Source organism: Telopea speciosissima, chromosome 11, assembly GCF_018873765.1.
Source record: "Telopea speciosissima isolate NSW1024214 ecotype Mountain lineage chromosome 11, Tspe_v1, whole genome shotgun sequence".
Taxonomy (NCBI): domain Eukaryota; kingdom Viridiplantae; phylum Streptophyta; class Magnoliopsida; order Proteales; family Proteaceae; genus Telopea; species Telopea speciosissima.
In genome coordinates, this window is record NC_057926.1 from 44,422,218 (window position 1) to 44,447,868 (window position 25,651).

At 37.9% G+C, this 25,651-nt stretch overlaps 3 protein-coding genes across 4 annotated transcripts in view; all 3 read right to left on the reverse strand.

The window, feature by feature from the left end:
* LOC122646276 (F-box/FBD/LRR-repeat protein At1g13570-like) overlaps positions 1-11,691 on the reverse strand; it is a 67,792-nt gene extending 56,101 nt beyond the window's left edge. For both annotated transcript variants that reach the window (XM_043839802.1, XM_043839803.1), the window contains exons 1-2: positions 10,838-11,691; positions 2,612-2,667 (exon numbers count right to left, since the gene is read on the reverse strand). In XM_043839802.1, the coding sequence (XP_043695737.1) occupies positions 2,612-2,667; positions 10,838-11,647 (866 nt within the window). In that variant the 5' untranslated portion in view covers positions 11,648-11,691. The remainder of the gene's footprint in view (positions 1-2,611; positions 2,668-10,837) is intronic.
* A 4,697-nt stretch (positions 11,692-16,388) lies between these two features.
* LOC122645181 (demethylepipodophyllotoxin synthase-like) lies at positions 16,389-19,592 on the reverse strand. The gene is made up of 4 exons (XM_043838513.1): positions 18,681-19,592; positions 17,861-17,975; positions 17,006-17,235; positions 16,389-16,682 (listed from the first exon to the last, which is right to left on the reverse strand). The coding sequence occupies exons 1-4, from the start codon at positions 19,590-19,592 to the stop codon at positions 16,389-16,391; spliced, it is 1,551 nt and encodes a 516-aa protein (XP_043694448.1).
* A 3,019-nt stretch (positions 19,593-22,611) lies between these two features.
* LOC122645182 (cytochrome P450 CYP82D47-like) lies at positions 22,612-25,297 on the reverse strand. Its single transcript, XM_043838514.1, has 2 exons — positions 24,278-25,297; positions 22,612-23,255 (listed from the first exon to the last, which is right to left on the reverse strand). The coding sequence occupies exons 1-2, from the start codon at positions 25,295-25,297 to the stop codon at positions 22,632-22,634; spliced, it is 1,644 nt and encodes a 547-aa protein (XP_043694449.1). The 3' UTR covers positions 22,612-22,631.
* Positions 25,298-25,651: the final 354 nt, after the last annotated feature.

Below are 25,651 nucleotides of genomic sequence, written 5' to 3' on the forward strand. Positions count from 1 at the left end.
CTGAAAAATCTCTCTATTTATTTACAGGACACCAATAGTAATGTTGGAATCTAAAATAAGAATCCGGAGCCCATCTCTCTACATGACCCAAACAGTCACATTGAGAACTCTCGCTGCAATTAATATATCACAGAAGAGAGATTAATGTTAATTTTAGTGTATTAATTTAGTAGATCTAAGAGAAGAAGATACTATAGTAGAAGTAATCCTACCAGTTCCTCATGATCGCCAACACTGTAAGCTTCTTGTTTGTATTCTTCTCTAGCGGTCTAGCCATGAAATCACGGTTACTTTAAATCCCTCTCTCTTTCCATCTCAGAAAGATAAGTCCAACCTCAATTTCGACTAAAGGGACCCTTTGTATGGTAGGAGTGTGTGGAGCAGAAATAGATTTCCGTTTTGAATCTCTCCATGTATGGTAGGAGTGTGTGGTGTGAATCCTTTTAGGGTTCTCCTTCTCTTGGCCGTAGTAGTTTGCTAAGATAGTGTTTCCTATTTAATTTATGTCTTAATTAGCACTTGAGTCTATCTCTAATTGTAAAGAGTCCTTGTGATCGTTCTCATCAATGCAAGAACCCTATTCCATATATAATCTCTCATTGTAACCTAAAGCAATTTAATGAAAAATATCATTACCAATTCTAATATGGTAATTACAGCCACTGAGCAACCTCACTTCTAAATTTTCCTTTTTACCTTTTTTTTTTCTTGCTCCAACGATCAAAGCTATCATGGTTCCGCTCACCACCGACTCCACCACTGCCGTGGTGGCCTCTCCATTACCTTCTTCTTCTGGCCCTCATAGCTCTCACCATTTTCTCTGGATCAGGCTGAACCGTGGCCTTATCGCTTCAGCTTCGGTTTACGGGTTAGAGCAACATTAGGTTTCGACTTGGTTTGGGTTAAACTGTCACGACACCGTTAGCCCCAAATTTGAATCAAACTGAACACTAAAACTGACCCCCAAACCCTTAAAACCCGACCTAATCTATACCCAAAATCAGTCTATACTCAGTTTTCAAATTGAATCAAACGGAATTGAAACCGATAGCACAAACCGAACTGAACCCGACTCCAAACCGAACATAAACCGAAAAGTTCTTATTGATTCGTTTTTGGTTTCTCTGAAGCTCACACTGAAACCGAAAAAATCGAACAGAACCCAAACCGAACTGCCCAACTGACATTTTTATCTTAGGCACAATGTCAAATATACAATTGTGTGCACTCTATGACAAAGTGATCAGGTCTACCGAAATATGCACACCCATCCTACAAAGCATACACACTCTTCTATAGCCAATATAAAACACCCACAACACCAAATATACGTGATTCGAAAATTAACCTACATCCATGGAACAATACCCTTAGAGTTTCGTATTTACTCAAGACACTCCTCAATTTTAATTGCTCCTACATTCCAAAACTTTCTCTTTCTTTAGTCTTTAATTATACAAGAAGCGTCACAATCCCAATCAAACACCTACTAAGCACCCACCCGATAGCCCATACAATGTATGCAATTAAGAGATTACAAATTAAATATCACCCACTTACAAGCATGTTCTAGGCATTACAACTCAAATCAACAACCTAGCCTAATACAAAGAAGATTTGTTTAGTGAATTATCTAAGTGGATAATCCACTTGGAGGAACAAAACACACCTTCCACCTTCGACTGCTTTCAGAAGACTTAGATGATGCAATTCAACCAATTACAAGATACATTCTTCAGCTTAAGCATCCCTACACCTTTCTTCCAAATATCAAAATAGCATACCTGTTTGACTGGGATGGAAGGGTGTCATAGCCAAAAAGTCCACAATACCTAAATGGAGAATTAATTAAGTGAAAAGCTTTAGAAAACAACTGAAATTTTCTACCAAACATAAAATGAATAGAAAAGGGGGAGAGAGATGAGTGTTATCAAAGCCAAATCATTACGATCCCACAAAACAATGAAAATCAAGCCTTGGTAACTAGTTTCCATTGGCAACATGAATGCTCTTCAACATACAAATGTGACTTCAGACACCTAATACTAAGAGTCTAAGACACTTAAAAAAAAAGAGGGGGTTGGGGGGGCTTGAACGGAACTGAAGTGATTATCAACTTGGATCACTTCTATCAAGTTTCAGGGTCCAAGGGTACACAATTTTCGCCTGTGGTGAAGCTCTTTCGAATTGAAGCAACTCTTTCGATAAAGTCAATACTTTGTTAGTGTCCTCTAATGCATGACTGATTTTCATTGTCTCAAGCATTGGAGAATTGGCAAGGACAAATTAAATGAGTACCAATTCAATTTCCGTGCCAAGGAAATTAGAAATATTTACAACCCGAAGTTTGTTGAATGTAGACTCCAACTGATCCTTCGCTTCTTGCAAATCCATGATCGGAAAAATCGCAGATTCCCTATCATGCCACAATTGGAGGATTGAATAAGTTAATGAGAGCAAAGAATTGTGGGAAGGCAAACAGGAAAAATGATGGTCTCACAAGTAAGTTATCCAGATATCAAGCTCTTGCAAATTAGTGGAGTAATTAAGTACAAATATAGCTACTAAAATCTCTTTCATATCCTCTGCGTTTAAGTGGAAGTGGATGCACTTCAAATGATCATAAGTAGAAGAAAGCCTCGGTGCCACATCACTAAAAGCTAAGGACTGTAATAGAATGCAAGCAGAAGTAAACATAAAGATTTTGTGCAATTGCTGAGTAAATATGACAATCACAAGGTTATATTACCCATAGATAATACCTTTCCAAGTGAAGCTCTTGAACACCAAGTAGAGAGCCAAGCATGTTACTAAAAAGCCCTATGATCTCATTAAAATAAAATAAATACTAATCATTGATGGATATTTTTGTGAAAACAGTGACTTCGTCGTTTTTTTTTCTCTGGGTCACATAAGCTGACGTGTCAAAAGGTTTATTGGCCAAATGACCCGACTCGAGTGGATCATACGATGCATCTTCTGTAATCGTGGTTAACTTTTAAAAAAATCAAACATCGATGGATTTTTGTGTGCAAACAATTTGACCTAGTTTGTTGGATATTTTCCATGGTACCACTAGTCACAAAGTATTGACATGTTGAATAGGGGAACAATCGAAATGCCAATCCAAATGAATCATACGATGCCTCCTCTATCATCCTGGTTAACTTAAAAAGGAAAATTTATGAAACACCCCTTGAAAATGGGTCGAAACTCGGATCACCCCCTGAAATTTGAAAATACTCAGATCACCCCCTCTACAGTAATGGTGTTAGTTTGTTGTTAGTTATTGATGTAAAAGGACTAATTTACCCGTGTAATAAATCATTAGAATTAAATTTACAATACTACTCTTTTCTATTCTTCTCATCTTGTGTTTCTTCCAACCCTAACCGATGCCCGACGGTGATACCCCTACCCCGTTGCTCAGCGCCATCTCCGTCTCTGTTCATGGTGGGGTGGCCAGGGGGTGATTGCAGGTCCAAATAACTGGTTTTCCGTATAAGCGGCTCTCAACATTTGAAGCTGCTTTCTTTGCTTTCTTTACAGAGCGAGCAGCCACCGGAGAGCTCGATTCTTCCTCCAGCATTTGATACTCTACAGACTTCTCGTCTTCCGACAGCTCCAAATCGATTGGACGATTCAATGAATCTTCAATAGTTTCATCAACCGTGGGCATCACCGGAGCTGTTTTACCCTTCGACCTAGCCCGTTTCTTTTCTCTTGACAGCATTTTTCCCTGCGACTACGATTAGGGAAATTGCAAAAGAGAGAAGCGAGCAGGCGAAGCAAAGTGCCGTGAGAATTATCTACATAGTCTTCATCACATAAAACAAAAGTCGTGAAAAAAAGGAGGAAAACAAAAAGGAATAAAAATGTTGCAATTTTGATACCTGCAGAAGTATAAGATTTCTCACCCTCTCTGATTTTTCTCACTCTCCTTCCCGGATTTTTCTCAATCTTCTGAAATCCCTCCCCCGAAATCTCTCTTTAGAAAACACAGAGGTGGTCGTCGACCACTCTGCCAACGACTCTCTCTAGCCCTAAATCGAATTCGAGTTCGTCTTTTCAAAATTTGTGATTATTAATCTAGAAAATAAATAAATTTTAATCTGGAAAGTAATTGCGGTTTAATGGCGGCCGACAACTCTCCATTCTACCTGCAACTTGAACTAGTATACCGTTTCTGCCAATGTCTTCAGAAATAAATGAACATAAAGGGAAACGGCATACGCCGGATTGGAAACAGTATACCGTTTCAAACAAATATTCACATGTGAATTTACAGAGATGGAAACGATGTATGCTGGATTTGATCCAGTATACCATTTTAAAAACATCTTCAGATGTCAATTTACAAAGAATGAAACGGCGTACGCCGGATTTGATCCAGTATACCGTTTCAAATAAATTTCAAATGTGAAATTACAGAGAGCAATACGGCAAATTAAGAAGAGAGTGAAGAACGAAGGGTGCTTGAATAAGGGTGCTTCAATAAGGGTGTGAGTCAAGGCAGTCTCGGCAACCCATTTTTTAAACTCCTTGTCTTTCTTCAGTCCGACAAAGTTCACTTTTGGAGTTGCAGGTCATTAGGGAAGAGAGTGAAGAACGAAGAAGAAAACATTAGACTTTGGGGGGGGGGAGGTTTTCTCTGCAAGGGTAATATTATAATTTTACATTGTACAAGGGTAGTTTAGGGTTTTAAAAATTATTTAAATGGCTGACTTCATCGTTTAACGGTGGACCACTAACGATAGGGTTGAATCTGAGTATTGGACTCTATTCCAAGGGGTGATCCGAGTTTCAACCCACATTCAAGAGGTGTTTCGTAAATTTCCCTAAAAAAAAATAAACATCAATGGATTTTCTGGAAACCAATTTAACCCATCTTTCTTTTTCCTACATGGCACATGCGTTGACATGTTGATGAGCGGAACCTAACAAAATGGCAACTAGAGTGGATCTTATGATGTCTTGTCTATTATCCTAGGTGAATAAAAGGTTTTATTTAATAAGCAACAATGGAATTTTTCTTTTTTTTAACCAGTTGTTACATGTGTCAACGAGTCGACAAGAGTCTTGTCTATTATCCTAGGTGAATAAAAGGTTTTATTTAATAAGCAACAATGGAATTTTTCTTTTTTTTAACCAGTTGTTACATGTGTCAACGAGTCGACAAGAGGAAATATCCAAATGCTCCGACCAAAATAGATCGAATTAGCATTACAAAATTCAATGAGTCTTGATAGGTTCGAACCACCACGTGAAATCACCAAGTGCTCTCCTGTCACTATTCCCATTCGCCGACGTGTCGACTAGGAGAATTGATCCAAATATCAGACCCAAGTGAATCCTAATAAAAATAAATAAACACCAATGCCTTTTCAACATTTTTGTCCATATTTTCAATTCTACGGTGTTACATATATGACAATTGTCATTTGCACTAATACCATTAGAATTCTACGGTGTTACGTATATGACATAAGAAAATTCAATGAACCTTGATGGATTTGAACCACCATTTCTTGGGAAATCCCCAAGTGCTCTACCTATTTGAGCTAAAGACTCACATATAAGAACATAAATGAGGCCAATTATAATTGAATAAAAAAAAAGAACTCCGAAAGATTGAATAAGTCCAAATAGAAATGAATGAACTCAATGTTCTTCCAATATAGAATGGGCGCTCAACCTAAATTTATAACTAGCAACAAAAAAAAAATGCGACAATCATAGAGCAAGCAAGCTCCTCTTGTTTAATTGTCATTAAGATATTTCATGTTTGAAGTAAAAGTCACATCATACATATATACCATAGAATGAAACAGTTAAAGCAGATATTTTATAAATGATCTGAAACCCTAACCAATAAAGAAAATCATCTGAAGCTTTAGATAAATAGGTCATGCACCAATCCTACAGATAATGTGAATGTAGAAAAAAAAACAGACAGATATCAAAAGAAATGGAAGAACATGACCTAAATTTTGAAGGTTGTCTATTGCCGAACTGTAACACCAATCCTGCAGATAATGTGGACGTCAATATAACATGTCTTGCTGCAACCGTTGCCAACTCGAGTTTAATTTTGTTTGGGCTACAACAAGTAATTTACTAAGTAAATTCAGGGACTGGGACATGATATCATGCTTTCCCATTAAATATCCTTAATACAACCACTAAAACAGCCAAACATTTTATTACAAGTCTGATTGCCTAAGGCCTCAACAACAAAATTAGGGTCAAGTTGTGGTTTCACAACCCAAGCCCCAAACCAAAGTCTGGAAACACCAGTCTGCCACACAACTCAGTCATTGACTAAAAGCAAATTTCAGAAACTGGGACCTGATTCAAGATCATCCACTTTCTCTTTTTTTATTACACCAACAAAAATACATAAATTGACAGACTTAGGTGGGAGCCTAAGGCCTCAAGTACCAAATGGGGATCAAGCTTTGGTTTAGCAGTCGAAGCCTCAAATAAAAAATGACAATAAGCTACCAAATTGATGAAAGTTCCCTGTTTTAACATTTAGATGAAATTTAATTTAAATAGAAAAGAAAAGATTCAAGTGAATAAAGGAGGACATTATGTATGGTCTCATTACCTCCTCAGTCTATCAATAGGATTTTCACCGGTCTAGATTAAGGTATATTGAATAAGTAGCCACAATTGTATGAGAGAAGTCAATCCACAAGTACTTGAATTCTGAAAGTGATCTCCGACATCATTAACCACTGGAACAGAGCAACACAATTTGCTACTTACAATCCTAAATTCCCAACTGACTGCTTTCTTCCTGGGCTCTCTTGATAGGTGTGTCCATTTTTAGGCCACCATCCATGAACACTTCTCCAATACCAAAGGGCTTGGTTTACAAGATAAATTCCCGTCAAAGTTTAACTTACCATATCTGGTGGAGGATGCATTCACTAATGCTGAACCCAACTGAAGTACCAAAGCGTCAAGGAAGAAGCCATGACATCCCAATGCCTCAAAGAAAGGTCTATAGAAATATCCCCTAAAGACTTCTGAAGCGACATAAGATCAAGCTGCCCTCAACATAATAGGGTCACCTCTTCCTCTTAACAGTCTTGAAAAGCCATTAAAACGCCTAATGACTTTAGGATTTTTTTAACAAAAAATTTGAACCAGATGGGGTGAAATGGATTAAAAGGAGTTTTACAATTGATCCTGTATCGTTGGTACAAGGCTATACCAGCATCATCTCAAGGCTATCACAAGAGGAACACAATAGCAAGCTCCAGTTCAAGCTGAGACTCGTGGATCTATAAGAGAGAGATGCAACAGATAGAATTGTCCGGGTTTCCTCATCATAATACACTCACCCAGCCCAAAAAATTCTAACTTATATCTTGTAATCTATATATGTCGAGATCAGGCTTACCTCTCTATGATGACGATAAGTCAATAATTTAACTCATGGATTAGGTTCTCAAGTAAATGGACTTGCTCTTAAAGAAGTCCCTACTTATAAAAATTAACCCGTCCCTTTCAAATAAGTGCAATAAAATGTAACCAAACCAAATTTGCCAATGCAAACCAAAGACTGTTAGTTAAGCAGGCTAGTCTTTGATGAGCGCTCGTGAAATAGCATACAGTGGCAACCTTAAGCAACGAATCAACAGCACAACAATATATGCTCTTCTCTCTCTATACAAGGCATATAATGTGCAATACCGAAATCCATTCAGCATATTGAAAGTTGAAACCAAAAGCAACCAGAAATCCATTCAAAACCACCATTTATTGGGGAATCCCCAAGTGCCCTACCCAGAAACAACCATCACAACTAACATTTGGTAATTTCAGTTTGAATATCAAACAACTCAGACGGGGGATGAACACTAAGTGAGATGAGGAGTTATGGGTCCTTCGACAGTATTCAATTGTACTTGGAGGATTTTGTAAAAAGAATTCATGTTGTGAACAGAAGTTGTAAGAAGTTGTAAGAAGTAGAGATTGCTTTCTTCTACAGGTGAGAGAAAGACACGAAGAAGTTGGACAATAGAAGGTTTGATCACAGCCGACCACCAATACAGCTTAGCTGAATCTATGGGATATATTATATTCAGCTATAGTTCAATATGGGAGTTGGACAATAAAAGGTCAAGATTTAGTTGGAAATGCACAAAACATAAAACACAAACACATACAAATACATTTGGTTATTATCAAGTGCAAAAATTTTAAAAATTCAGAACGACAAATTAATGGATTATAGGCATTTAGAGATTTAATTAATCCACAATACGTAAACTTGTCTCTATGAATGAATGTAGAGATGCTCCGACTTCACCGTATTTAGAAAGGAAAAGAGATAACAAGAGCAGAGGAAAGGAGAGAAACAGAGAGCACAGAGGCAGGATACCGATTCATCCTCAGGTTCTGCAACTTGCTAATGACAGCGTGAGGCAGCAAAGATCGGAGGTTAGACAACTGAGATAACGGCACTGTGGTTCATCTCGGTCTGCAATACTCCGCCATCCTGTTCAACAAAAATACGATCGTTTTCCCTCTAGTTTCGCTGTCACCAGAAACCACCTACAACAGTTAAAGAAACCCTAAATAACCCACTTGCACAAACCAAGATTCACCTTTTACATCTCAGAACAAACTTCTTATTCATCCAATTAAACACCTATCTTTGCTGCAAGAAGCCTAGATTGTTCTCTGCTACAGGTGAAAGAACACGGAGAGGAGAATAAGAGTGATTGGGGTTCGAAATCTGGGACTGGAGCAGGGACTTGGTTGCTCTGTAGCGCACATCCAACGGGCTGCAATGCTTGAGCACGCAGCCCAACATCCCACGGGTGTATAGTGGGCCGTCAATTGATGTGCTACACACCGTGTCACGCTATAGAAGAGCCCCACGCTGGAGAGCAACCCCAGCGTCGGACATGAGAGAGAGAATTTTTTCTTTTTTGGTGCAATAGGAGAGAGAGAGACGAAGGAAATGTATTTGGATCGTATTTCTTTTTTGGTAAAAATTTGGATTGTATTTCACTCAAAACAAATTGAAGTATAAACATATCCCGTATGATGTTTTGGAATTCAATTAACGAACAAGATCTATTGATACCAATTTCATGGATTAGATTATTCCTGACCATGGATGCCCTTAGGACCATAAAAACTTTTACCATAATATACTAGTAAGATAATATGATAGTACGATATGATATGACATATATTGTGCCATATGGCAAATTAGATGGAACTTAAATTTGATAGATAGATAGACCCCCAAAACCCCCCCAAGACATGCCACGTTTCAACTTGTTTTGAGGTTTGGCGATTGAGCCCGATCCAAACTGAACCTAGGTCTTATCGGCTCAACTTCGATTTGTGGGTTAGAGCACCATTAGGTTTCAGCTCGGTTTGGGCTAAACCGACGAGATACTAATAGGACCGAACTCAAATCGAATCGAACACTGAAACCGACCCCCAAACCAAAATCAATCTATACCCGATTTTCAAATCGAACCGAACGAAATTGAAACAGATAGCACATACCGAACTAAATCAGACTCCAAACCGAATCGAAACCGAAAAGTCCTTATTGGTTCAGTTTTGGTTTCCCTGAAGCTCACACTGAAACAAAAAAAAATCGAATAGAAGCCGAACCAAGCTGCCCGACCAACACCCTTATCTCAGGCACAATGTCAAACGTACAATCGTGTGCATGCTACGACAAAGTGGTCAGGTCTACCAGAATATGTACACCCATCCTACAAAACGTACACACGTTTCTATATCCAATATAAAACACTCACAACATCAAAGATACGTGGTTAGAAAATTAACCTACATCCACGGAGCAATACCCTTTAGAGTTTCGTATTTGCTCGATACACTCCTCAATTTTAATTGTTCCTGCATTCCAAAACTCTCTCTTGCTTTAATCCTTAATCATACAAGAAACGCTACCACGTCCAATCAAACTCCTACTAGACACCCAACTATAGCCCATACAATGTATGAAATTAAGAGATTACAAATATCACCCACTTACAAGCATTTGCTAGGCATTACAAATCAAATCAACAACCTAACCACTAAAGAAAAGAACATAACAACATTAGCAGAAACTCAGGAAAATCTTGCCTAAATGGGGTCAGCTATATGGATGACCAGCTCAGACACCAAATATTAAGATACTTATAGGGGGGGGGGGGGGGGGTTGAAAGAAACTCAAGTTTCAGGGCCCAAGTACACAATTTCCGCTAGTGGTGAAGCTCTTTTGAATCGAAGCAACTCTTTCGCCAACGTATTGACTTTGTCAGTGTCCTTCATTGCATAACTGATATTCATTGTCTCAAGCACCGGAGAATTGGCAAGGATAAATTTAATGAGTAGCAATTCAATTTCCATGCCCTGGACAGAAGTAAAATCTACGACCCGGAGTTTGTTAAATGTAGAGTCCAACTGATCCTTTGCTTCTTGCAGATCCATGACAGGAAAAATCGCAAATTCCTTATTATGCCAAAACTGGAGGATTGAATAAGTTAATGAGAACAAAGACCCATAGGAAGGTAGAAAGGAAAAAGGATGGTATTACAAGTAAGTTACCAGAATTTCAAGCACTTGCAAATTAAGGGAGCTATTAAGTAAACATATGGCAACGACAATCTCTTTCATATCCTCCACATTTAATGGGAAGGAGATGATCTTCAAATGATCAAAAGTATGAGGAAGCCTCCTTGGAAAATCACTAGCAGCTAAGGACTGTAATAGAGAATGCAAGCAGAGGTAAAAATTAAAGATTTTGTGCAATTGCAGAGTAAATATGAAAATCACAATGTTGTATTACCTGTAGAAAATAGCCTCCCAAGTAAAGCTTTTGAATACCAAGTTGAGAGCCAAAAATGTTGGTAAAATTGCAGGTTTTGCGTTGGTCAGGATGAGCCTCAGTTGTTGCATGAAAACATGCATGAACTAAAAGTTTTAAATCTTTGAGGCATATACGAATGAATTTTCCACTGATGCGCAAGTACTTGAGTTTTGGATTGCTAAGTTGAATATGAGTAGGACCATCAATATCAATCAATGTCAACCTTTGTAGTTCAGGGCAAGAAGAAATCAAACATTTCAATGTTGCATCAGAGAGTGTAACTTCTTGAAAAAACAGAATTGTGAGACAGCCAAAGCCTTTGAAGGTCAAAGGAGGTACGATTATGCAACGAACCAGTATTAGATGAAATAGTTGTTGAAAGGAGAATAGAGATGGAAGAACACTATGACGGCAGGATTTAGAAACCTGAAGTTTAAATTTTTTCAAAGAATCTAATGAGAGGGAAAAAATCCAGCTGTCTATCTCTGAACAGGTTTTCAAATGGGAACTAGTGATCTTAAATGTCAAAATTGGTCCTCTATGAATTACGAGAACATGATTGATAATTTTCACAAGTTTATCATGAGCAACTGAACCATCTGAACCAGCTGGTATACATTCATCATTGAATATGAGATGTGGAACTGAAATCCATTTGTATCTCCAATTAGTTGATAGAACACTACTCCTCACCACATCTCTAATTGACAAACGTGACCAGATGTTCTCTAATATACTGTCTGGAAAATTACTCAAAATGTCTTGAGTTGAACACACAGCCATTTCCATCCTGCAATGGTTAGTAGTTTGATAAATACTTTGTAATTGAAACCAGAATTCTCCTAGCAACTAAACTGCAAGTTATGATGGAAATGCAAATTATTAGCATTGAGAAATCCTAAATCTGAATTTAGAAACACCTCTCTCTCTCTCTCTCACACACACACACACACAAACACAAAACCACACAGTTGTCGGGGTTCCTCAACCCTGTTTGTCTGACCAATTGCCACTCTCCATGGATTCACAATAGATATTAACAACCTCTTCAACTCCCTTAAACAACCTGGGACCTCTTAAAAAAGAGGAAAAATGGAGAATCAACAAAAAAAAAACGAGAATAGGAACGGAAAGAACCGTAAAGAGTGCCGGAGACAGAAAGAATTGAACACTGGATGGAATGGCTGCACTATCCCTGCAATATAACAAAGAAGAAAGATTGTTTTAATTTATTTAGTAGATTTAAGAGAAGAAGAAGTATAGTAGAAGTGTGAAGTGATCCTACCAGTTACTGATAATCGTCTTACACTGTAAGCTTTACTCTTTGTCCACATAACCCAACCACTGACAGAGAAAACCGAATTTATGATTAACGATATATAGACTTTATTGCAGCTCTCTTGTGCTCTCGGCTTCCCCTTTCAACTCTTACACTAAGTCTTTTACGTGTTCACCAAGAAAGACGTGTTCACGAAGAAAAGAAAAAGTTAATTTTGTTTTTATTAAAAGAAAAAAAAGACAAAAAGTTCACTTGCTCTTTGGAAACATCACTTTAACATAGGGATTGTCTTCTGATTTTTTTTTTTTGTTTTTTTTTGAAAGAAGGCCCCGTACAAAAGAACCCAAATAAAGTAAAGTGTAAAAGAAAAAAAAGGAAGAATGTTCTCTATGCGGGACATAGGCTACGGCGAGATGCATGGGGTTGAGTGCAATGACCACCACCTTGTCTCTTGAGTGGCAGGCCCATGTGTCTGGGCGCAGCCTGTGCTGTGACGTAGAAACCATGAGCCCTAAAAGAAAATAACTTTACAATCAGGAGCACAACTCCCTTGGACGAGTTGAATAGGTAAACCCCAACAAGCGACCAAGAATTTATTGTGGAGAGTATCAATACAAGAGTGTTGGAAGGCTTGTACTTTACCCTTATCATCAAATGAGATGAAATCCCAAATTGATAAATAGTTTTAGACCTGCCTAACCCAATTTCTAAGATTCCTCTTCCATCCATATGCGATAGATGGAAGCTCCAAACATAATTTTTCCAATTGAATCAAAAATGGATTTTCTTCTTTGAAAATATTCTTTATTCACCTCCACTTTAACTCAAGGTTCCTAATCCTTCGATTGTCAGTACAATATTTACACATTATCTCTCCCCATAGATTAGAAGAGAATGGATATCGGAAAAAAATTAAGTGTTGTTTATCTTTGACTTCATTCCAACATAAAAAAACAAGAAGGTGGAGAGGAAAATTGTCTCCTTTGAAGGAAGCCAGAGTTGAAAGACTTTTAGTCAACATTCTCCCCACAATTAAACTATGCTTAGAAATATGATTCTTGAACCACACTACATTAAACCAGGGCACCATATCCGTTGAGGTTCTCACTAGATTCTAGGCTGAGTTCAAGGAAAACCTCCCAGAGTGGAAAGCATTCCCTATACCAGATCTTGAGAACCTCTACGTCTTCTACTAATCCCCTCACAGGCTAAATGTGCCCCAAGCATACCAAGAGGAAATACTTGACCAAGGTTCCATTTACCGTCAATGAGAATGGAAGATATCTTGGCACATTTTATATCCTATATAAATACGAATGGACCTTTCATACTTATTGAAAAGAACTCCTGGGAGTGCCAATTGTCTAACGTGTTGTATTATACACATAAATGTATTATATATTTTACTTAGGTTTGTTACATTTTAAAAAATAAACCAAAACAAAACCAAAAATCCCTCACCCTTGGGTCCCTTCCCAATCACAACTCACAAAACACAAAATCTTTAGCGGCTACCCCCCTTCTTCTTTTTCTTCATCTCCATTCTTGTTAGAGTTCACCAGCGGCCGGTGAGTCTATATCTAAGGCTCAAATCTGAGGAGGCTGGAGGATATTATGTTTGCAACTCTATATTGTGCATACCAGAAGTTCAACGTTGAATGAGAATAGGGAATATTATATTGTCTCTTTTTTTTTTTTTTTTTTTTTTTTTTTTGTGTAACAATATTGTGTTTATTTCAATTGTGAGGTTTCTTTTTTATTAAACCATTGTCTACATGCTATTGTTTTGTTTATTAGGTGACACATGTCTAATACATATTGAATATATACCCTTATTTTTGCTTACAATGTGGCCGTATTAAACATGTACTGAATTATAGCCGTATGCATTTTATTATGCCGGATTTTTTATAGGTGTTTGTTGCCATATTACCTGTTTAATTGTCATACGATATCTATATCCAGTTTGTTGTCTTTCCCAAACTTACTAAGGGTAGGAGATGACTTCCTCTTCTTCCTACCTTGGTACTCTTTTACCAGACCAAAACTGCTTCTCTTAGGAATATTGTAGAAAATGCGCAAAAAAAAGTTGGCAGTATAGAAATCCCCTTTATTAAGTTTAGTTGATCGTTTAAATTAAAGTAGTTCTTAAGTCATTGCCTATTCTTTTGATGTCTTGTTTCCTTTTTCCTAAGACTGTTTGCTCTAGCTTGGATTCTCTTAGTATACGATTCTAGAGAGGGGAGTTTTCAGATAATAAGAAACTTTCCTTAATCTTGTGCACTAGTCTTTGTAGATCAAAACCATTGGGGAGGAAGGGGAAGGGGAAGGGGAAGGGGGGGGGAGGTTTAGGATTTTGATCGTGTTCTCCCATAATCTATCCTTACTTTTTTATCTGGGATGGTGTTTGATAATGAGTCAAAATTCTCTTTCGGGTTGGGTTCTTAAAGCTAACTGTTTTCCCACAAGGACAATTTACACGGACCTCCCCTGTACTTTGCTCATGCTCACGATATCCCCTATAGGTGTAAAAATCATTTGGATCTCCCCTACTTAAAAGGGGTTTGTTACAAGATAATCCACTCTCTTAGTTGTCTGCAGTTAAATGATGATGTCATCAAATTAATTTTATTTAAATACCTAAACTACCCTTAGACAAGGATAAACTTACTATTAATCATGAATTGCATCTGCCTGCGTGCATCTTGGTCTTCAATTTGATGTGAAGTGGGTGATGGCATTTGTTCTTACGAGTAGTGAGCTGTAGGAATTCTCTTTCGATTTTAATTTTACTCTTGTATCAAGAACCCACTGCGCAACAATTTCAACTCTTGACCAGCGACCTAGAACATGCGGCCATTGTTGATCCACTGCGCGGATACTTTGCGGCCAGAACAGAGCATTGTTCTGATTTTTCCAGCCATCAAGGTACTGAAATCGATAACCGATTCCGACAAGTTCTCGTAGACGAACTTTACCGACTTATCAAAGTTGCATCTTAGCTGCTTAGGTCTCCAGTAGAGGAAAAGATGGTGTTTGTTGCAACTTGCAGGTCTTTACCGTCTTCAAGAATGAGTTTCAAACAAAAAGATACAAATGAGTTGAGATTAAAATTGTCTTTTCATTTTTTTGGATTTAAGTTAACACCTTACTTCAAAGAGAGACGGAAGTGAAATTTAAACCTAGAGGGGTTGTGGCGAGTATTGGACAAAATACAGGGGAGGTCTGTGTAAATTACCCTTGCCACAACTAGTATTTTGAATCACCAATTTAGTACCCAAGAAAGACTCTTGGGTTTGGAAATAGTATAGCTCATGTCCTTCCCTCTTTGCTGTGCATCATATGCTGGAAGGTTGGTATAGGTACTGCTAATGTGTGTTATTTCCATATAGAAAGAACCTTGGGTTATAGGCTCGGACAGGAACGCTGTCCCTCCTTTTGGGTTTGTATCTTGTAATTGGATACTCTGTTAACTTGGCGAGTATTGATTATTTACATGATTTAGATCCAAAAAAAAATAGGGAAAATGTTCTCTGTGCCGCAGTGCAGCCTACGCCCAGGCACATGGGCAACCTGTGTAGGGGGACAGGGTGATCATTGCACCCACCCCCATGTGCCTAGGCGCAGTCTGTACTACGGCACATAGAATAGCGGCCCAAAAAAATATTATCAATTTTGTTTTTACATGGTTGGCGTAATGTTGGCAGGGTGGGCCATGGGGACTTAAATTCCAGGCCCAAACCATAACTGAGAATGGGATTCAAAATTGAAGCCAATCCAATTGCCTGTTATACCTAAATTGGTCGGCTCAAATATCTTGAACACATTTTTTCTACTCAAGATTAATAGATGAAAGGAAGAAAGAAAATATGCAAAGATGTTACTAAATCTAAGTGATTAAGGAATTTATTTAATATTAATATCAAACCTGGTTTCTTCTAGGACGTTGCTGAGTATATTTTATAACCAGAAATTCCCTTGAAGTATTCAAGATCGATGGTCACAAGCTACTCTTTCTTTGAGATGGAATGGTGTCATACTCCAAAAATGAATGGTTAAAAAGAGAATTAATTAAGTGAAAAGTTTTGGAAAACAGCCGAAATTTTCTACTAAACATAAAATGAATAGAAAAGGGAGAGAGAGAGAGAGATCTGCCAAATCTTTAGGATTCCAAAAAAAAAAATGAAAATCAAGCCTTGGTAGCTAGTTTCTTTTGGCAACATGCATGTTCTTCAACATACGGATGTAATTTCAGACACCTTTCAAGGACAAAACTTTGGCTTGTGGTGAAGCTCTTTTGAATTGTAGCAACTCTTGTGACAAAGTAAATAATTTGTTAGGGTCCTTTGTTGCAGTACTGATTTGCATTGTCTCAAGCACTGGAGAATTGGCCAGGATAAATTCAAGGAGAAACAATTCAATTTCCGTGCCAAGGGCATCTGAAATATCTACAACACGGAGTTTGTTGTATGTGCTCTTCAATCGATTCTTTCCTTTTAAGAGAAGCGCGGATGGAAAACTCGCAGATTCCCAATCATGCATGGGCTGTGGAGGATTGAATAAGTTAATGAGAGCTCAAAAGAACAATTGGAAGAAGGCGAAAAGGAAAAAGGATAGTGCTACAAGTAAGTTACCGAGTTTTTAAGTTCTTGCAAATTGGGGGACTTATTTAAGTAAACATAAAGCTATTAAAATATCATCCAAATCCTCCGCGTCTAATGTGAGAGAGATTTTCTTCAATTGATCATAAATAGAAGGAAGTCTGCTTTCCATATCATCACTACCATCTAATGACTGTAAACACAAAAAAGATTTAGTGAAATTGCTGAGTAAATATGAAAATCGATCACAATGTTCTATATTATTACCTGTATATAAAAGCCTCCAAAGTGAAGCTCTTGAATACCAAGTAGAGAGCCAAGAATATTGCTAAAATTGGAAGTTTTCCGTTGGTCAAGATGAGCCTCAGTTGTTGCATTAAAATTTGCATAAACTAAAAGTTTTAAATCTTTGAGGGATACAAGAATGATTTTTCCAGAGATACGCAAGTACTTGAGTTTTGGATTGCTAAGTTCAATTTCAGTAGGACCATCAATATCTTTCAATGTCAACCTTTGTAGTTCAGGACAAGAAGAAACCAAACATTTCAATGATGCATTAGAGAGTGTAATTCTTTTTAAAAACAGAGTTGTAAGACAGATAAAGCCTTTGAATGTCGAACTCCTGATCTCTTGGGAGCTTGCACTCTAGTGGCCGGCAAGGCACCAACCAACTAACAAGCTCTTCGTTTTGGTTAACTTAATCGATAAATGACATGCTTCTATACATGACTAGATGAGCCTATCCATTATTGGAACAATGGATTGCACAAGTATTTGTCATATGACAGGTCAGATGGGGCTAAGTGTTGTGAGTCTTATACCTTGAGAAACCACGATCACGTACATGTCAAGTTTTCAATCTAATGAGAGTTGGTCAAGTGGCAAAATAACATTTGAAATCTCAACGGAAAAATGAAACTTATTGAAAAGAATGAATGGGTAAAAATGCAAAGAGAATATGTCGATACATTGGAGGATATATTACTAAATTTGAGTCTGAATTTTTATTTTTATGTTTTTTTGGTAAAGAGCAAATTCATTGATAGGTGCATGAAACAGCCAAGGAGTCCAAATTACATAGATTCTGGTTCCAAGGAATAGAAACAGGTCACACCGTCTCACATGCAAGAGACAATGCGTTCCAGGCGAGGGAGTCAACCAAGCTGTTATTCTCCCTGAAAGTATGGTTATCAGTGCATTCAACAAAATATACATTGATTGGATTAGCTCCATCACTCTTCCATATGACACAATTAGTGACAACTAACGAAAAATTTTTATTCTATACTTCCTTTTAGGCAAAAAATTTCCTGAATTACATACTAAGTTGTGCCATGTGATATATCAAGCTGGGAAATCATCTTGATTGGTTACTTCACTTTGACTCAGGTTCAATCATATTCCCATCTATTGGCATGCATCCTATTGGTAGTCATAGATCTTGAATACTTCAGTATTCCACTTGGTCAACATAATTTGTTCTGAAACTTGAATGTGGCCAGAAAACCTTGTGGTTTACTTATCCACAAAAGTTCAGCCCCATATACATGGTATGTACATGACTGATTTTTTTTTCCATTCTAGAGATTCATATTTTTAATTTATTTAGGGAAAAAGAACGTTATCTGGTTGCGTGTATGGATCTTGCATCCAAACACAGGAGCGTGTGAAATTACTATTCCACCCCTCGTAAAATAAAAAATCTAATCCATATTCATGCCCCCACACACACTCCCATTGACCCCACACCGATACAGGTGCCACACAATCAGACAATGACTTCTTGCCCTTTGTTTATATTTTTAACTAATTCGGGGCATTCCTACAACCCAAGTTGCAACTAAATTATTATTATTATTTTTTTTTTTGGGGGAGGGGGGACTTAACTTTCTGTTTTGGTAAGAAAAAAAAGGGGGAGGGGGGAGTGAACAATAGTACTCACCAAACAAGTGGACTTGATGACCGTATGCTCATCATAATCATCAAGCTTTGAGTCTTCCATTATAGATATCATCACATCCATGAAGTCTTGTTCACCTCCCTTGGCCTTGTCGTCCCTGCTTGCAAAAGACAATCTCTTTTGTCGATGCTCCTCCAGCCATCCTTCAAGTATAGAGTCTATATTCTTGGCCATCCTCTTCATTGCTCTTTCGTAACCCTGCAAGTCTAACCCCTCAAGAAAGGGGATTGCATCAGAAATCACAGATAAACCCATCAAATGAAAGATCTCTCTCATGGCTTCTTGACACTTCACTTTTTCCTCCATATCATAGGAAGTATCAACCCCAGAATATCTCTTCCCAACTACAGTCCGAAGAATAATATAAAGCATCAAGTCCCCAAACCATTTCTTCATATCCATCAAGGCGCTAACATTGATTTCACTATTTATAGGGTGTGGGTCTTTATCCTCATCTGCCATCCACTTTTGATATAATTCTTTTATGGAGATTTCAATCTCTGAGGATCGGACATGCTTCAACATCTCTAGACGACGATTTGAGAGAAGCTCTTGTATAGCTATCTTACGCAATTCACGCCAATATGGTCCATAATGGCTGAATCCAAACAAGGCATAGTTATAGCACATAAGCTTTATGGCAATGGCTTTTGGTCTGGTGGAAAGAGCACTATCAAATGTGGTGAAACACTCCTTTGCTACCTCACAACTACTCACCACCAATACACGATGGACACCTAATCGAACGGTGAATGCTGGGCCATACTTATCAGCCATGGCTCCCAAGGTAATGTGAGGGATGGAACCACCACCTAAAAGATGAAGATGACCTATAATAGGCCATGCTCCGGCAGCTTCGGGTGCAACCCTTCTATTACTAGTGTTAGTACTCATGGTATTCCTTGGCTTCCATAGTAGGAGATAGTAAAGAGAGAGAAGCAAAGGGAGGAAGAAACCAAGAACCAGGAATTGAAGAAGAGAATTCATAGCAGCTGGTTATGGTGTATGGCTCTCTCAGTGTTTTTGAATCACTTTAGATTAATGGTGTGTTATGGTGTATGGCTCTTTCTTTGTCTTGTTCCTTTTAATGGGATAAGGTATGTATAAAGAGCAGCCAAGGAAGTCTAAGTTTAAGTCAATAATGACGGCCAAAAACGCCAAGCAGTTGGAAATTTCTATGAAGATAAGGCAATCAAATCCAAGTCTAATTCTGTATTCGTTTGCTGTGAGATATGGGTACTGGAAATTGGGGAATCATATTAAGGTGTGTTTGGTATGCATTTTTTGAATGCATTCTAGGTCGATTTTGAGCTACGATAAAAGTAACTTTTTTTTTTTTTGTCATTCAAGAATGTAAAATCGACCTAGAATACGTTCCAAGAATACATACCAAACACAACCTAAGTTAAGCATAACACTTAAAAGCAATTGTGTTGTACTTGTACAAACATCAAATAATCTTTTAAAAAATAAAAAGCATACCTAGTACACAAGATTCAAGTCTCTATGGGGTCTGGGGAGGGTCAGAATGTATGCGGCTTTACTCCTGCTTTAAAAATACATACTTAAGCAGTGAAAAAGAGAGAAAAATAAATAAGAAGTAAGATAGATTAATCATATGTTTATTAAGGAAAAAAGAACATTAACTAGTCATGTGGTTCCTATGCCTAGAGACAGGACTCGTGTTTTAACTGCTCAGCCCCAATGAACTTAAAAATCTCATTCCAACTGATCTCCCTACATGTACTCTCATTGGTCCCCATGTTGGTGCAGAGGCTACATGAACAAAGAACGATCTCTTACCCTTAAATTAAATACCCTCACAATGTGACAGTGTCCCCACGTATGTCCATACATGGCTAGCATTTTCCAACCGTTATTATATACTATAATTGTTTGATTCTTCAAAACTTCATTTTGACACTTCAAAAACTCACTTTGAACTGAAATTTAACATGTGAGCAGGGATCTCAGGATCTATCTGTCTAGTAAATTTGGGTCCATTCAATTGACTATTTAGACCATTTAAACTAGAAAAATAATCGGAATAACACTTGTTAATGAATCAATTTAAGTTAATCTTTTTTTATCTATTTCATTTGAGAAGAAAAGTAGGACAAAGGAAAAAAAAAAAAAAAAAAAAGAGGGGGGAGGGGGGGAGGATTATTTTATCTCTTGGTTATATATATTTGCTAAAATTTCTTCTACTTTCAAAGTCTATCTTCTAGATAATCCCTAAAACCATTTGAAACGTGAGTTTCTCTCGTACCAAAATCATTCATTCCCTCTTTTAATAATCTTTCCCTTCAATTTTTGTTCTTTTATCCAGCTCAGATGACAATCAAATTTAGAGGAGTGACTGCAATTGAACGGTTCTATTCTAAGCACTTGTCAGTGCTAAAGTAGAAAAAGATGTACAGATAAAAAAGTGGATCATTATCTTTTGACTCATTGAATTTAAGAATTGTCCACAAGGAAAACAGGCAGGAAAAGCCAAAGAAACCTCATTTGTCGCCTTTTTCTCACACTTCACATCAAAGAGTGACCCCATCTCACGATTGAATGGAAATCATGACTTTGAGAAATCAAACTTAATCCACAAGAAAAAAAGGATGGAAAATCCAATGAAAAATAAAAAATCTCATTTGCCCCTTTTAAGTTCACATCACTTCGATATTAAGTTTTCCGGTCTCAGGTTTACCCAAAAAATGGAGAACTTATTGCGGAGCTAATGGCTACTAAAATAAAACAAGATAAAAATAAAGGAGAGAATGTTGTTTGGTCATGTAGTTTCTACACTAGTGTGGGGACAATGAGAGCATGTCTAGGCATCCAACATGAAGCAGGGGTGGTTATTTTGGCACCCTTTGTGTCTGGGTGTTCGGATGCATGATCAAACAACGTTCTTTTTTCATAAAAATAAATATAAACAAACACTGATCTGAGAACCGAGAATCAATTTGCACAAAAGGGATCATGGGTTTTTGGTTGCAGGCTTACAAATCACAGTTGGAAGATCTCCAATACTTACAAACATCACCGGAGATCCCTGCGTGACCGGATGATGCTGGAATGGCACCTAGACCTCATCCTTTGCCATGGGTTTTTGTAGATCTCACATCTACGTACATATCGGGAATTTTGAAAGGGTGCTTGTTTCTACTGTCCGGCCTTTAGACCCTTGTCGAAGGGTCGCTAGAGACCAAGAGAATTATGATGAGCTTCGCGTGGCCGGCAGTAGCCGCTGAGGCCACCACATAAGGTGCATTCAAAGGCTTGAAACTTACCCTTTTTTAATTATCGATTTCATTCAAAGGCATCCGGTGCACACGTTCATGCCACCTCAAATGACATTTTTTCAACTTATTAAGTATCGGAGCTATTCCTAAATTAGCTCTAATTTATCCATGCCACTTCTACCAAAAGCTTCTACATTTCTTAAATCATAACAATTGAAAGGTACAATTCAACAATCATACTTCCACAATTTTTTAAATAATTTGAATCATGATAATTCATTTAGCATTTTAAATCATGATAAATACAATATTATAATTTGATTTAAGATCGACCAAACCATCAAAATCCTTTCAAAGATTTTGATGAGAATGATATGATTCAACCATCATGTTTCAACCCTACAAACATATATTTAATTTGGATCATGTACATTCATCTAGTATTTTAGATGATAGCAAACACGATAGTATAGACATACACATGATCAATAAGGATATAATCCCACATACGATAATAAGGAAAACTCCAAGCATTACCATGAACATAGGTAATTGGGCACCCTCTTTTTAACGACTAGCTTTTAAGAATGAGTTCTACCCAAGACCCTAACAAATCCAAACCAGAAAATAGAGTACTAGAATAGGTTGTGGGCGGTGGAATACAATTCAAAAAAATCACAATTCTTACACGTCCTTAACATTCATAAAGCTTAGAAGGAAGACGTGGGCTAAGGAGAACTTCAAGTGGGGAAGCCTTGATGTTGGTTAGCCCTGGGGTCTCTATCATATCCACAGGAGCACCTGAAGGGGTTGCAAACTCAAACCCATGGAGCAAATGGGCCAAAGTCAAGTGCAAAACCTGAAGAGAAAAAGAAATCCCCGGACACATTCGCCGGCCGGAGCCAAAAGGGATGAATTCAAAATGATGACCAGAAAGTTTGACATCAACTTGGCTGGTGAGAAACCTCTCTGGCTGAAACTCATGAGGTTTGGACCATACACTTGGATCTCGATGAAGCTTCCATAGATTTGTTAATATTCGGGTGCCTACTGGTACATGATAACCAGCAATTGTGCACTCTTCCATGGCCTCTCGCGCTAACAATGAACCTGCCGGATATAAGCGAAATGTTTCCTTGACAATGGCTTGGAGATATTTCAATTTTCTGATATCTGGTTCGTTTACTTGTCTTTCCCTACCTACATGCATATCCAACTCATCTTGTGCTCTCTTCATGGCTTGTTGATTGTTGAGTAGCAGTGAAAGAGCCCATATTAGTGTAAGAGTTGTAGTGTCACTTGCACCTAGGATCATATTCTGCAAGTTTCATTTCATGTGTATTAGGGGATAAAAGAATTGAAGGAATTAACATGTCTAAAAATCAATTTTATGTTATGTGCATAATGGGGCCCACTCTAGTGTGTGAGCGCTTTTTCACATGGACGAGCTCCCATTTGAACAGCTCGAATCTTTAATTCATACAAAAACTTTATCATGCTTTCATGATACTAAGCAGAGAGAAGTAAGACAGCGTGGTGCCTACATCTAGACATAGAGGAGTCTGAAATGACTGCCCCACCTTTATGAAAGAAAAAATTCTACACCTGTTGATGCTTTCATGCATATTCTCATTGGCCCCGTGTTTGCACATATAGGCAACGCTGCCTTCAAGGAACCTTCTCCATCTATAACAAGATTATAGTAAGGGTTCAACCTTGCTTTGGCTTAACCTTGCTTTGGCTTTGATCTCCTCTCTTACTATTTGTCCAAGCTTTGCCTACTACTCATCTCTTGCAAAACCATGTCTCTGTGTCCTCCCCACCCTCCTCTAGGGGATCCTAATTGATGGAAGAGTTCTAAGTTTAGTAATATTAATCAACTAGAGAATTGAGGAAGAGGAAGGGCACCCAAAGGCAAATAAAGATAGGTAATATTCTTTGTATAGCCATCGTCCATGGCTAAACTAAGGCTCTCATCATTTGACAGTGAACCATATAAGATAAAAAATAATTATAATTATATGATATAAAAAAAAATTTTACTTTTTACAAAATAAACTAATGAAATCTTTTTTACTGTCTTTACCAAAAAAAGAAAAAAATCTCTCTTATTGTAAGAAGGATACCAATTTCAATTATATGTACTTTTGTTTTCATTCCAGGTGAAAAAAACAGTTTAGTTAACTCCCTTGCAAGTAGGGCTTGTCCATGACGTGTAGAATTGATTGACCAACTTCCACTCTATGGCTTCTAAAACTTGTAAGAAGCAAATGGGGCTTAACAATATCTCATATCTCATGAGAAGGGAAAATATAAAAGGGTGTTAACAATAGTACTCACCAAACAAGTCGCCTTGATGACTGTATCCTCATCATAATCATCCACCTTTGAGTCTTTCATTATAGATATCATCACGTCCATAAAGTCTTGTTCACCTCCCTTGGCCTTGTCATCGCTGCTTGAAGAAGATAATTTCTTTTGTCGATGCTCCTCCAACCATCCTTCGAGTATAGAGTCTATTTTCTTGGCCATCCTCTTCATTGCTCTTTCTTTGCCCTGCAAGTCTAACCCCTCAAGAAAGGGGATTGCATCAGAAATCATAAATGAACCCATCAAATGAACAATCTCTCTCATGGCTTCTCGACACTTCAGCTTTTCCTCCATATTGTATGAAGTATCAGTCTCAGAATATCTCTTACCAACCGCACTGCGGAGAATAATATTAAGCATCAAGTCCCCAACCCATTTCGTCATATTCACCAAAGCAACTAGGCGTGCTGAGGAGTTGGGATCATGGATCTCATCGTCCATGGAATGTGGGTCTGTATCTTTTTCTACCACCCACATTTGATATAATTCTTTTAAGGAAGCTTCAACCTCTGAGACTCTGACATGCTTCAACATCTCTAGACGGCGATTTGAGAGAAGCTCTTGCATAACTATCTTACGCAATTCACGCCAATATGATCCATAATGGCTAAATCCAAACATGGCATAGTTATAGCACATAAGCTTTATGGCAATGGCTTTAGGTCGGGTGGCGAGAGCTCTATCATATGTAGTGAAACACTCTTTTGCCACCTCACAACTACTCACCACCAATGCACGATGGACACCAAGTCGAACGGTGAATGCCGGACCATACTTATCAGCCATGGCTCCCAAGGTAATGTGAGGCATGGAACCACCACGTAAAAGATGAAGGTGACCGATAATTGGCCATGCTCCGGCTGCTTCGGGTGCAACCCTACTTCTATTACTAGTGCTATTACTACTATTGGTAATCCTTGGCTTCCATAGTAGGAGGTAGTAAACAGAGAAAAGCAAGGGGAGAACCAGGAATTGAATAAGAGAATTCATAGCAGCTGGTGCAGACCAACAATTTCAGTGTTTGAATCACTTAATAAGGAGATATATAAAGAGCAGCCAAGGTAGTCAATAATTAAGGACGGCAAAAAGGTGAAGGAAGCACTTAAAAATTTCTCTGAAGATAAGGCAATAAGTGTTAATCTAAGTCTAATTTACTCTCGTCTTCATACACGCACATGCGATTGTGCTGTACTAGTGCAAACATCAAAGATTCTCTTTTAGAATAAAAATAAAAACGAGTTCGGTGCACATACTAACTGGGAATGTACATGTGAGAGCCAATCAAATTTTAATTTTGTTTTCATATAAACCCTTCTCCCATTGTAAATGACAAAAACTATAGAG

Bases quoted from the DNA above. Each gene is read 5' to 3' on its own strand.
- LOC122645182 (XM_043838514.1), bottom strand. From the start codon at position 25,297: ATGAATTCTCTTATTCAATTCCTGGTTCTCCCCTTGCTTTTCTCTGTT. The intron at 23,256-24,277 runs GTGAGTACTATT...TGAAACTTGCAG, and splicing joins TCATCAAGGCGACTTGTTTG to AATATGATCCTAGGTGCAAG.
- LOC122645181 (XM_043838513.1), bottom strand. From the start codon at position 19,592: ATGAGTACTAACACTAGTAATAGAAGGGTTGCACCCGAAGCTGCCGGA. The intron at 17,236-17,860 runs GTGAGACGGTGT...TGACATTGAAAG, and splicing joins GAACGCATTGTCTCTTGCAT to ATATTGATGGTCCTACTGAA. The intron at 16,683-17,005 runs GTAATAATATAG...AATCCTCCACAG, and splicing joins TTGGAGGCTTTTATATACAG to CCCATGCATGATTGGGAATC.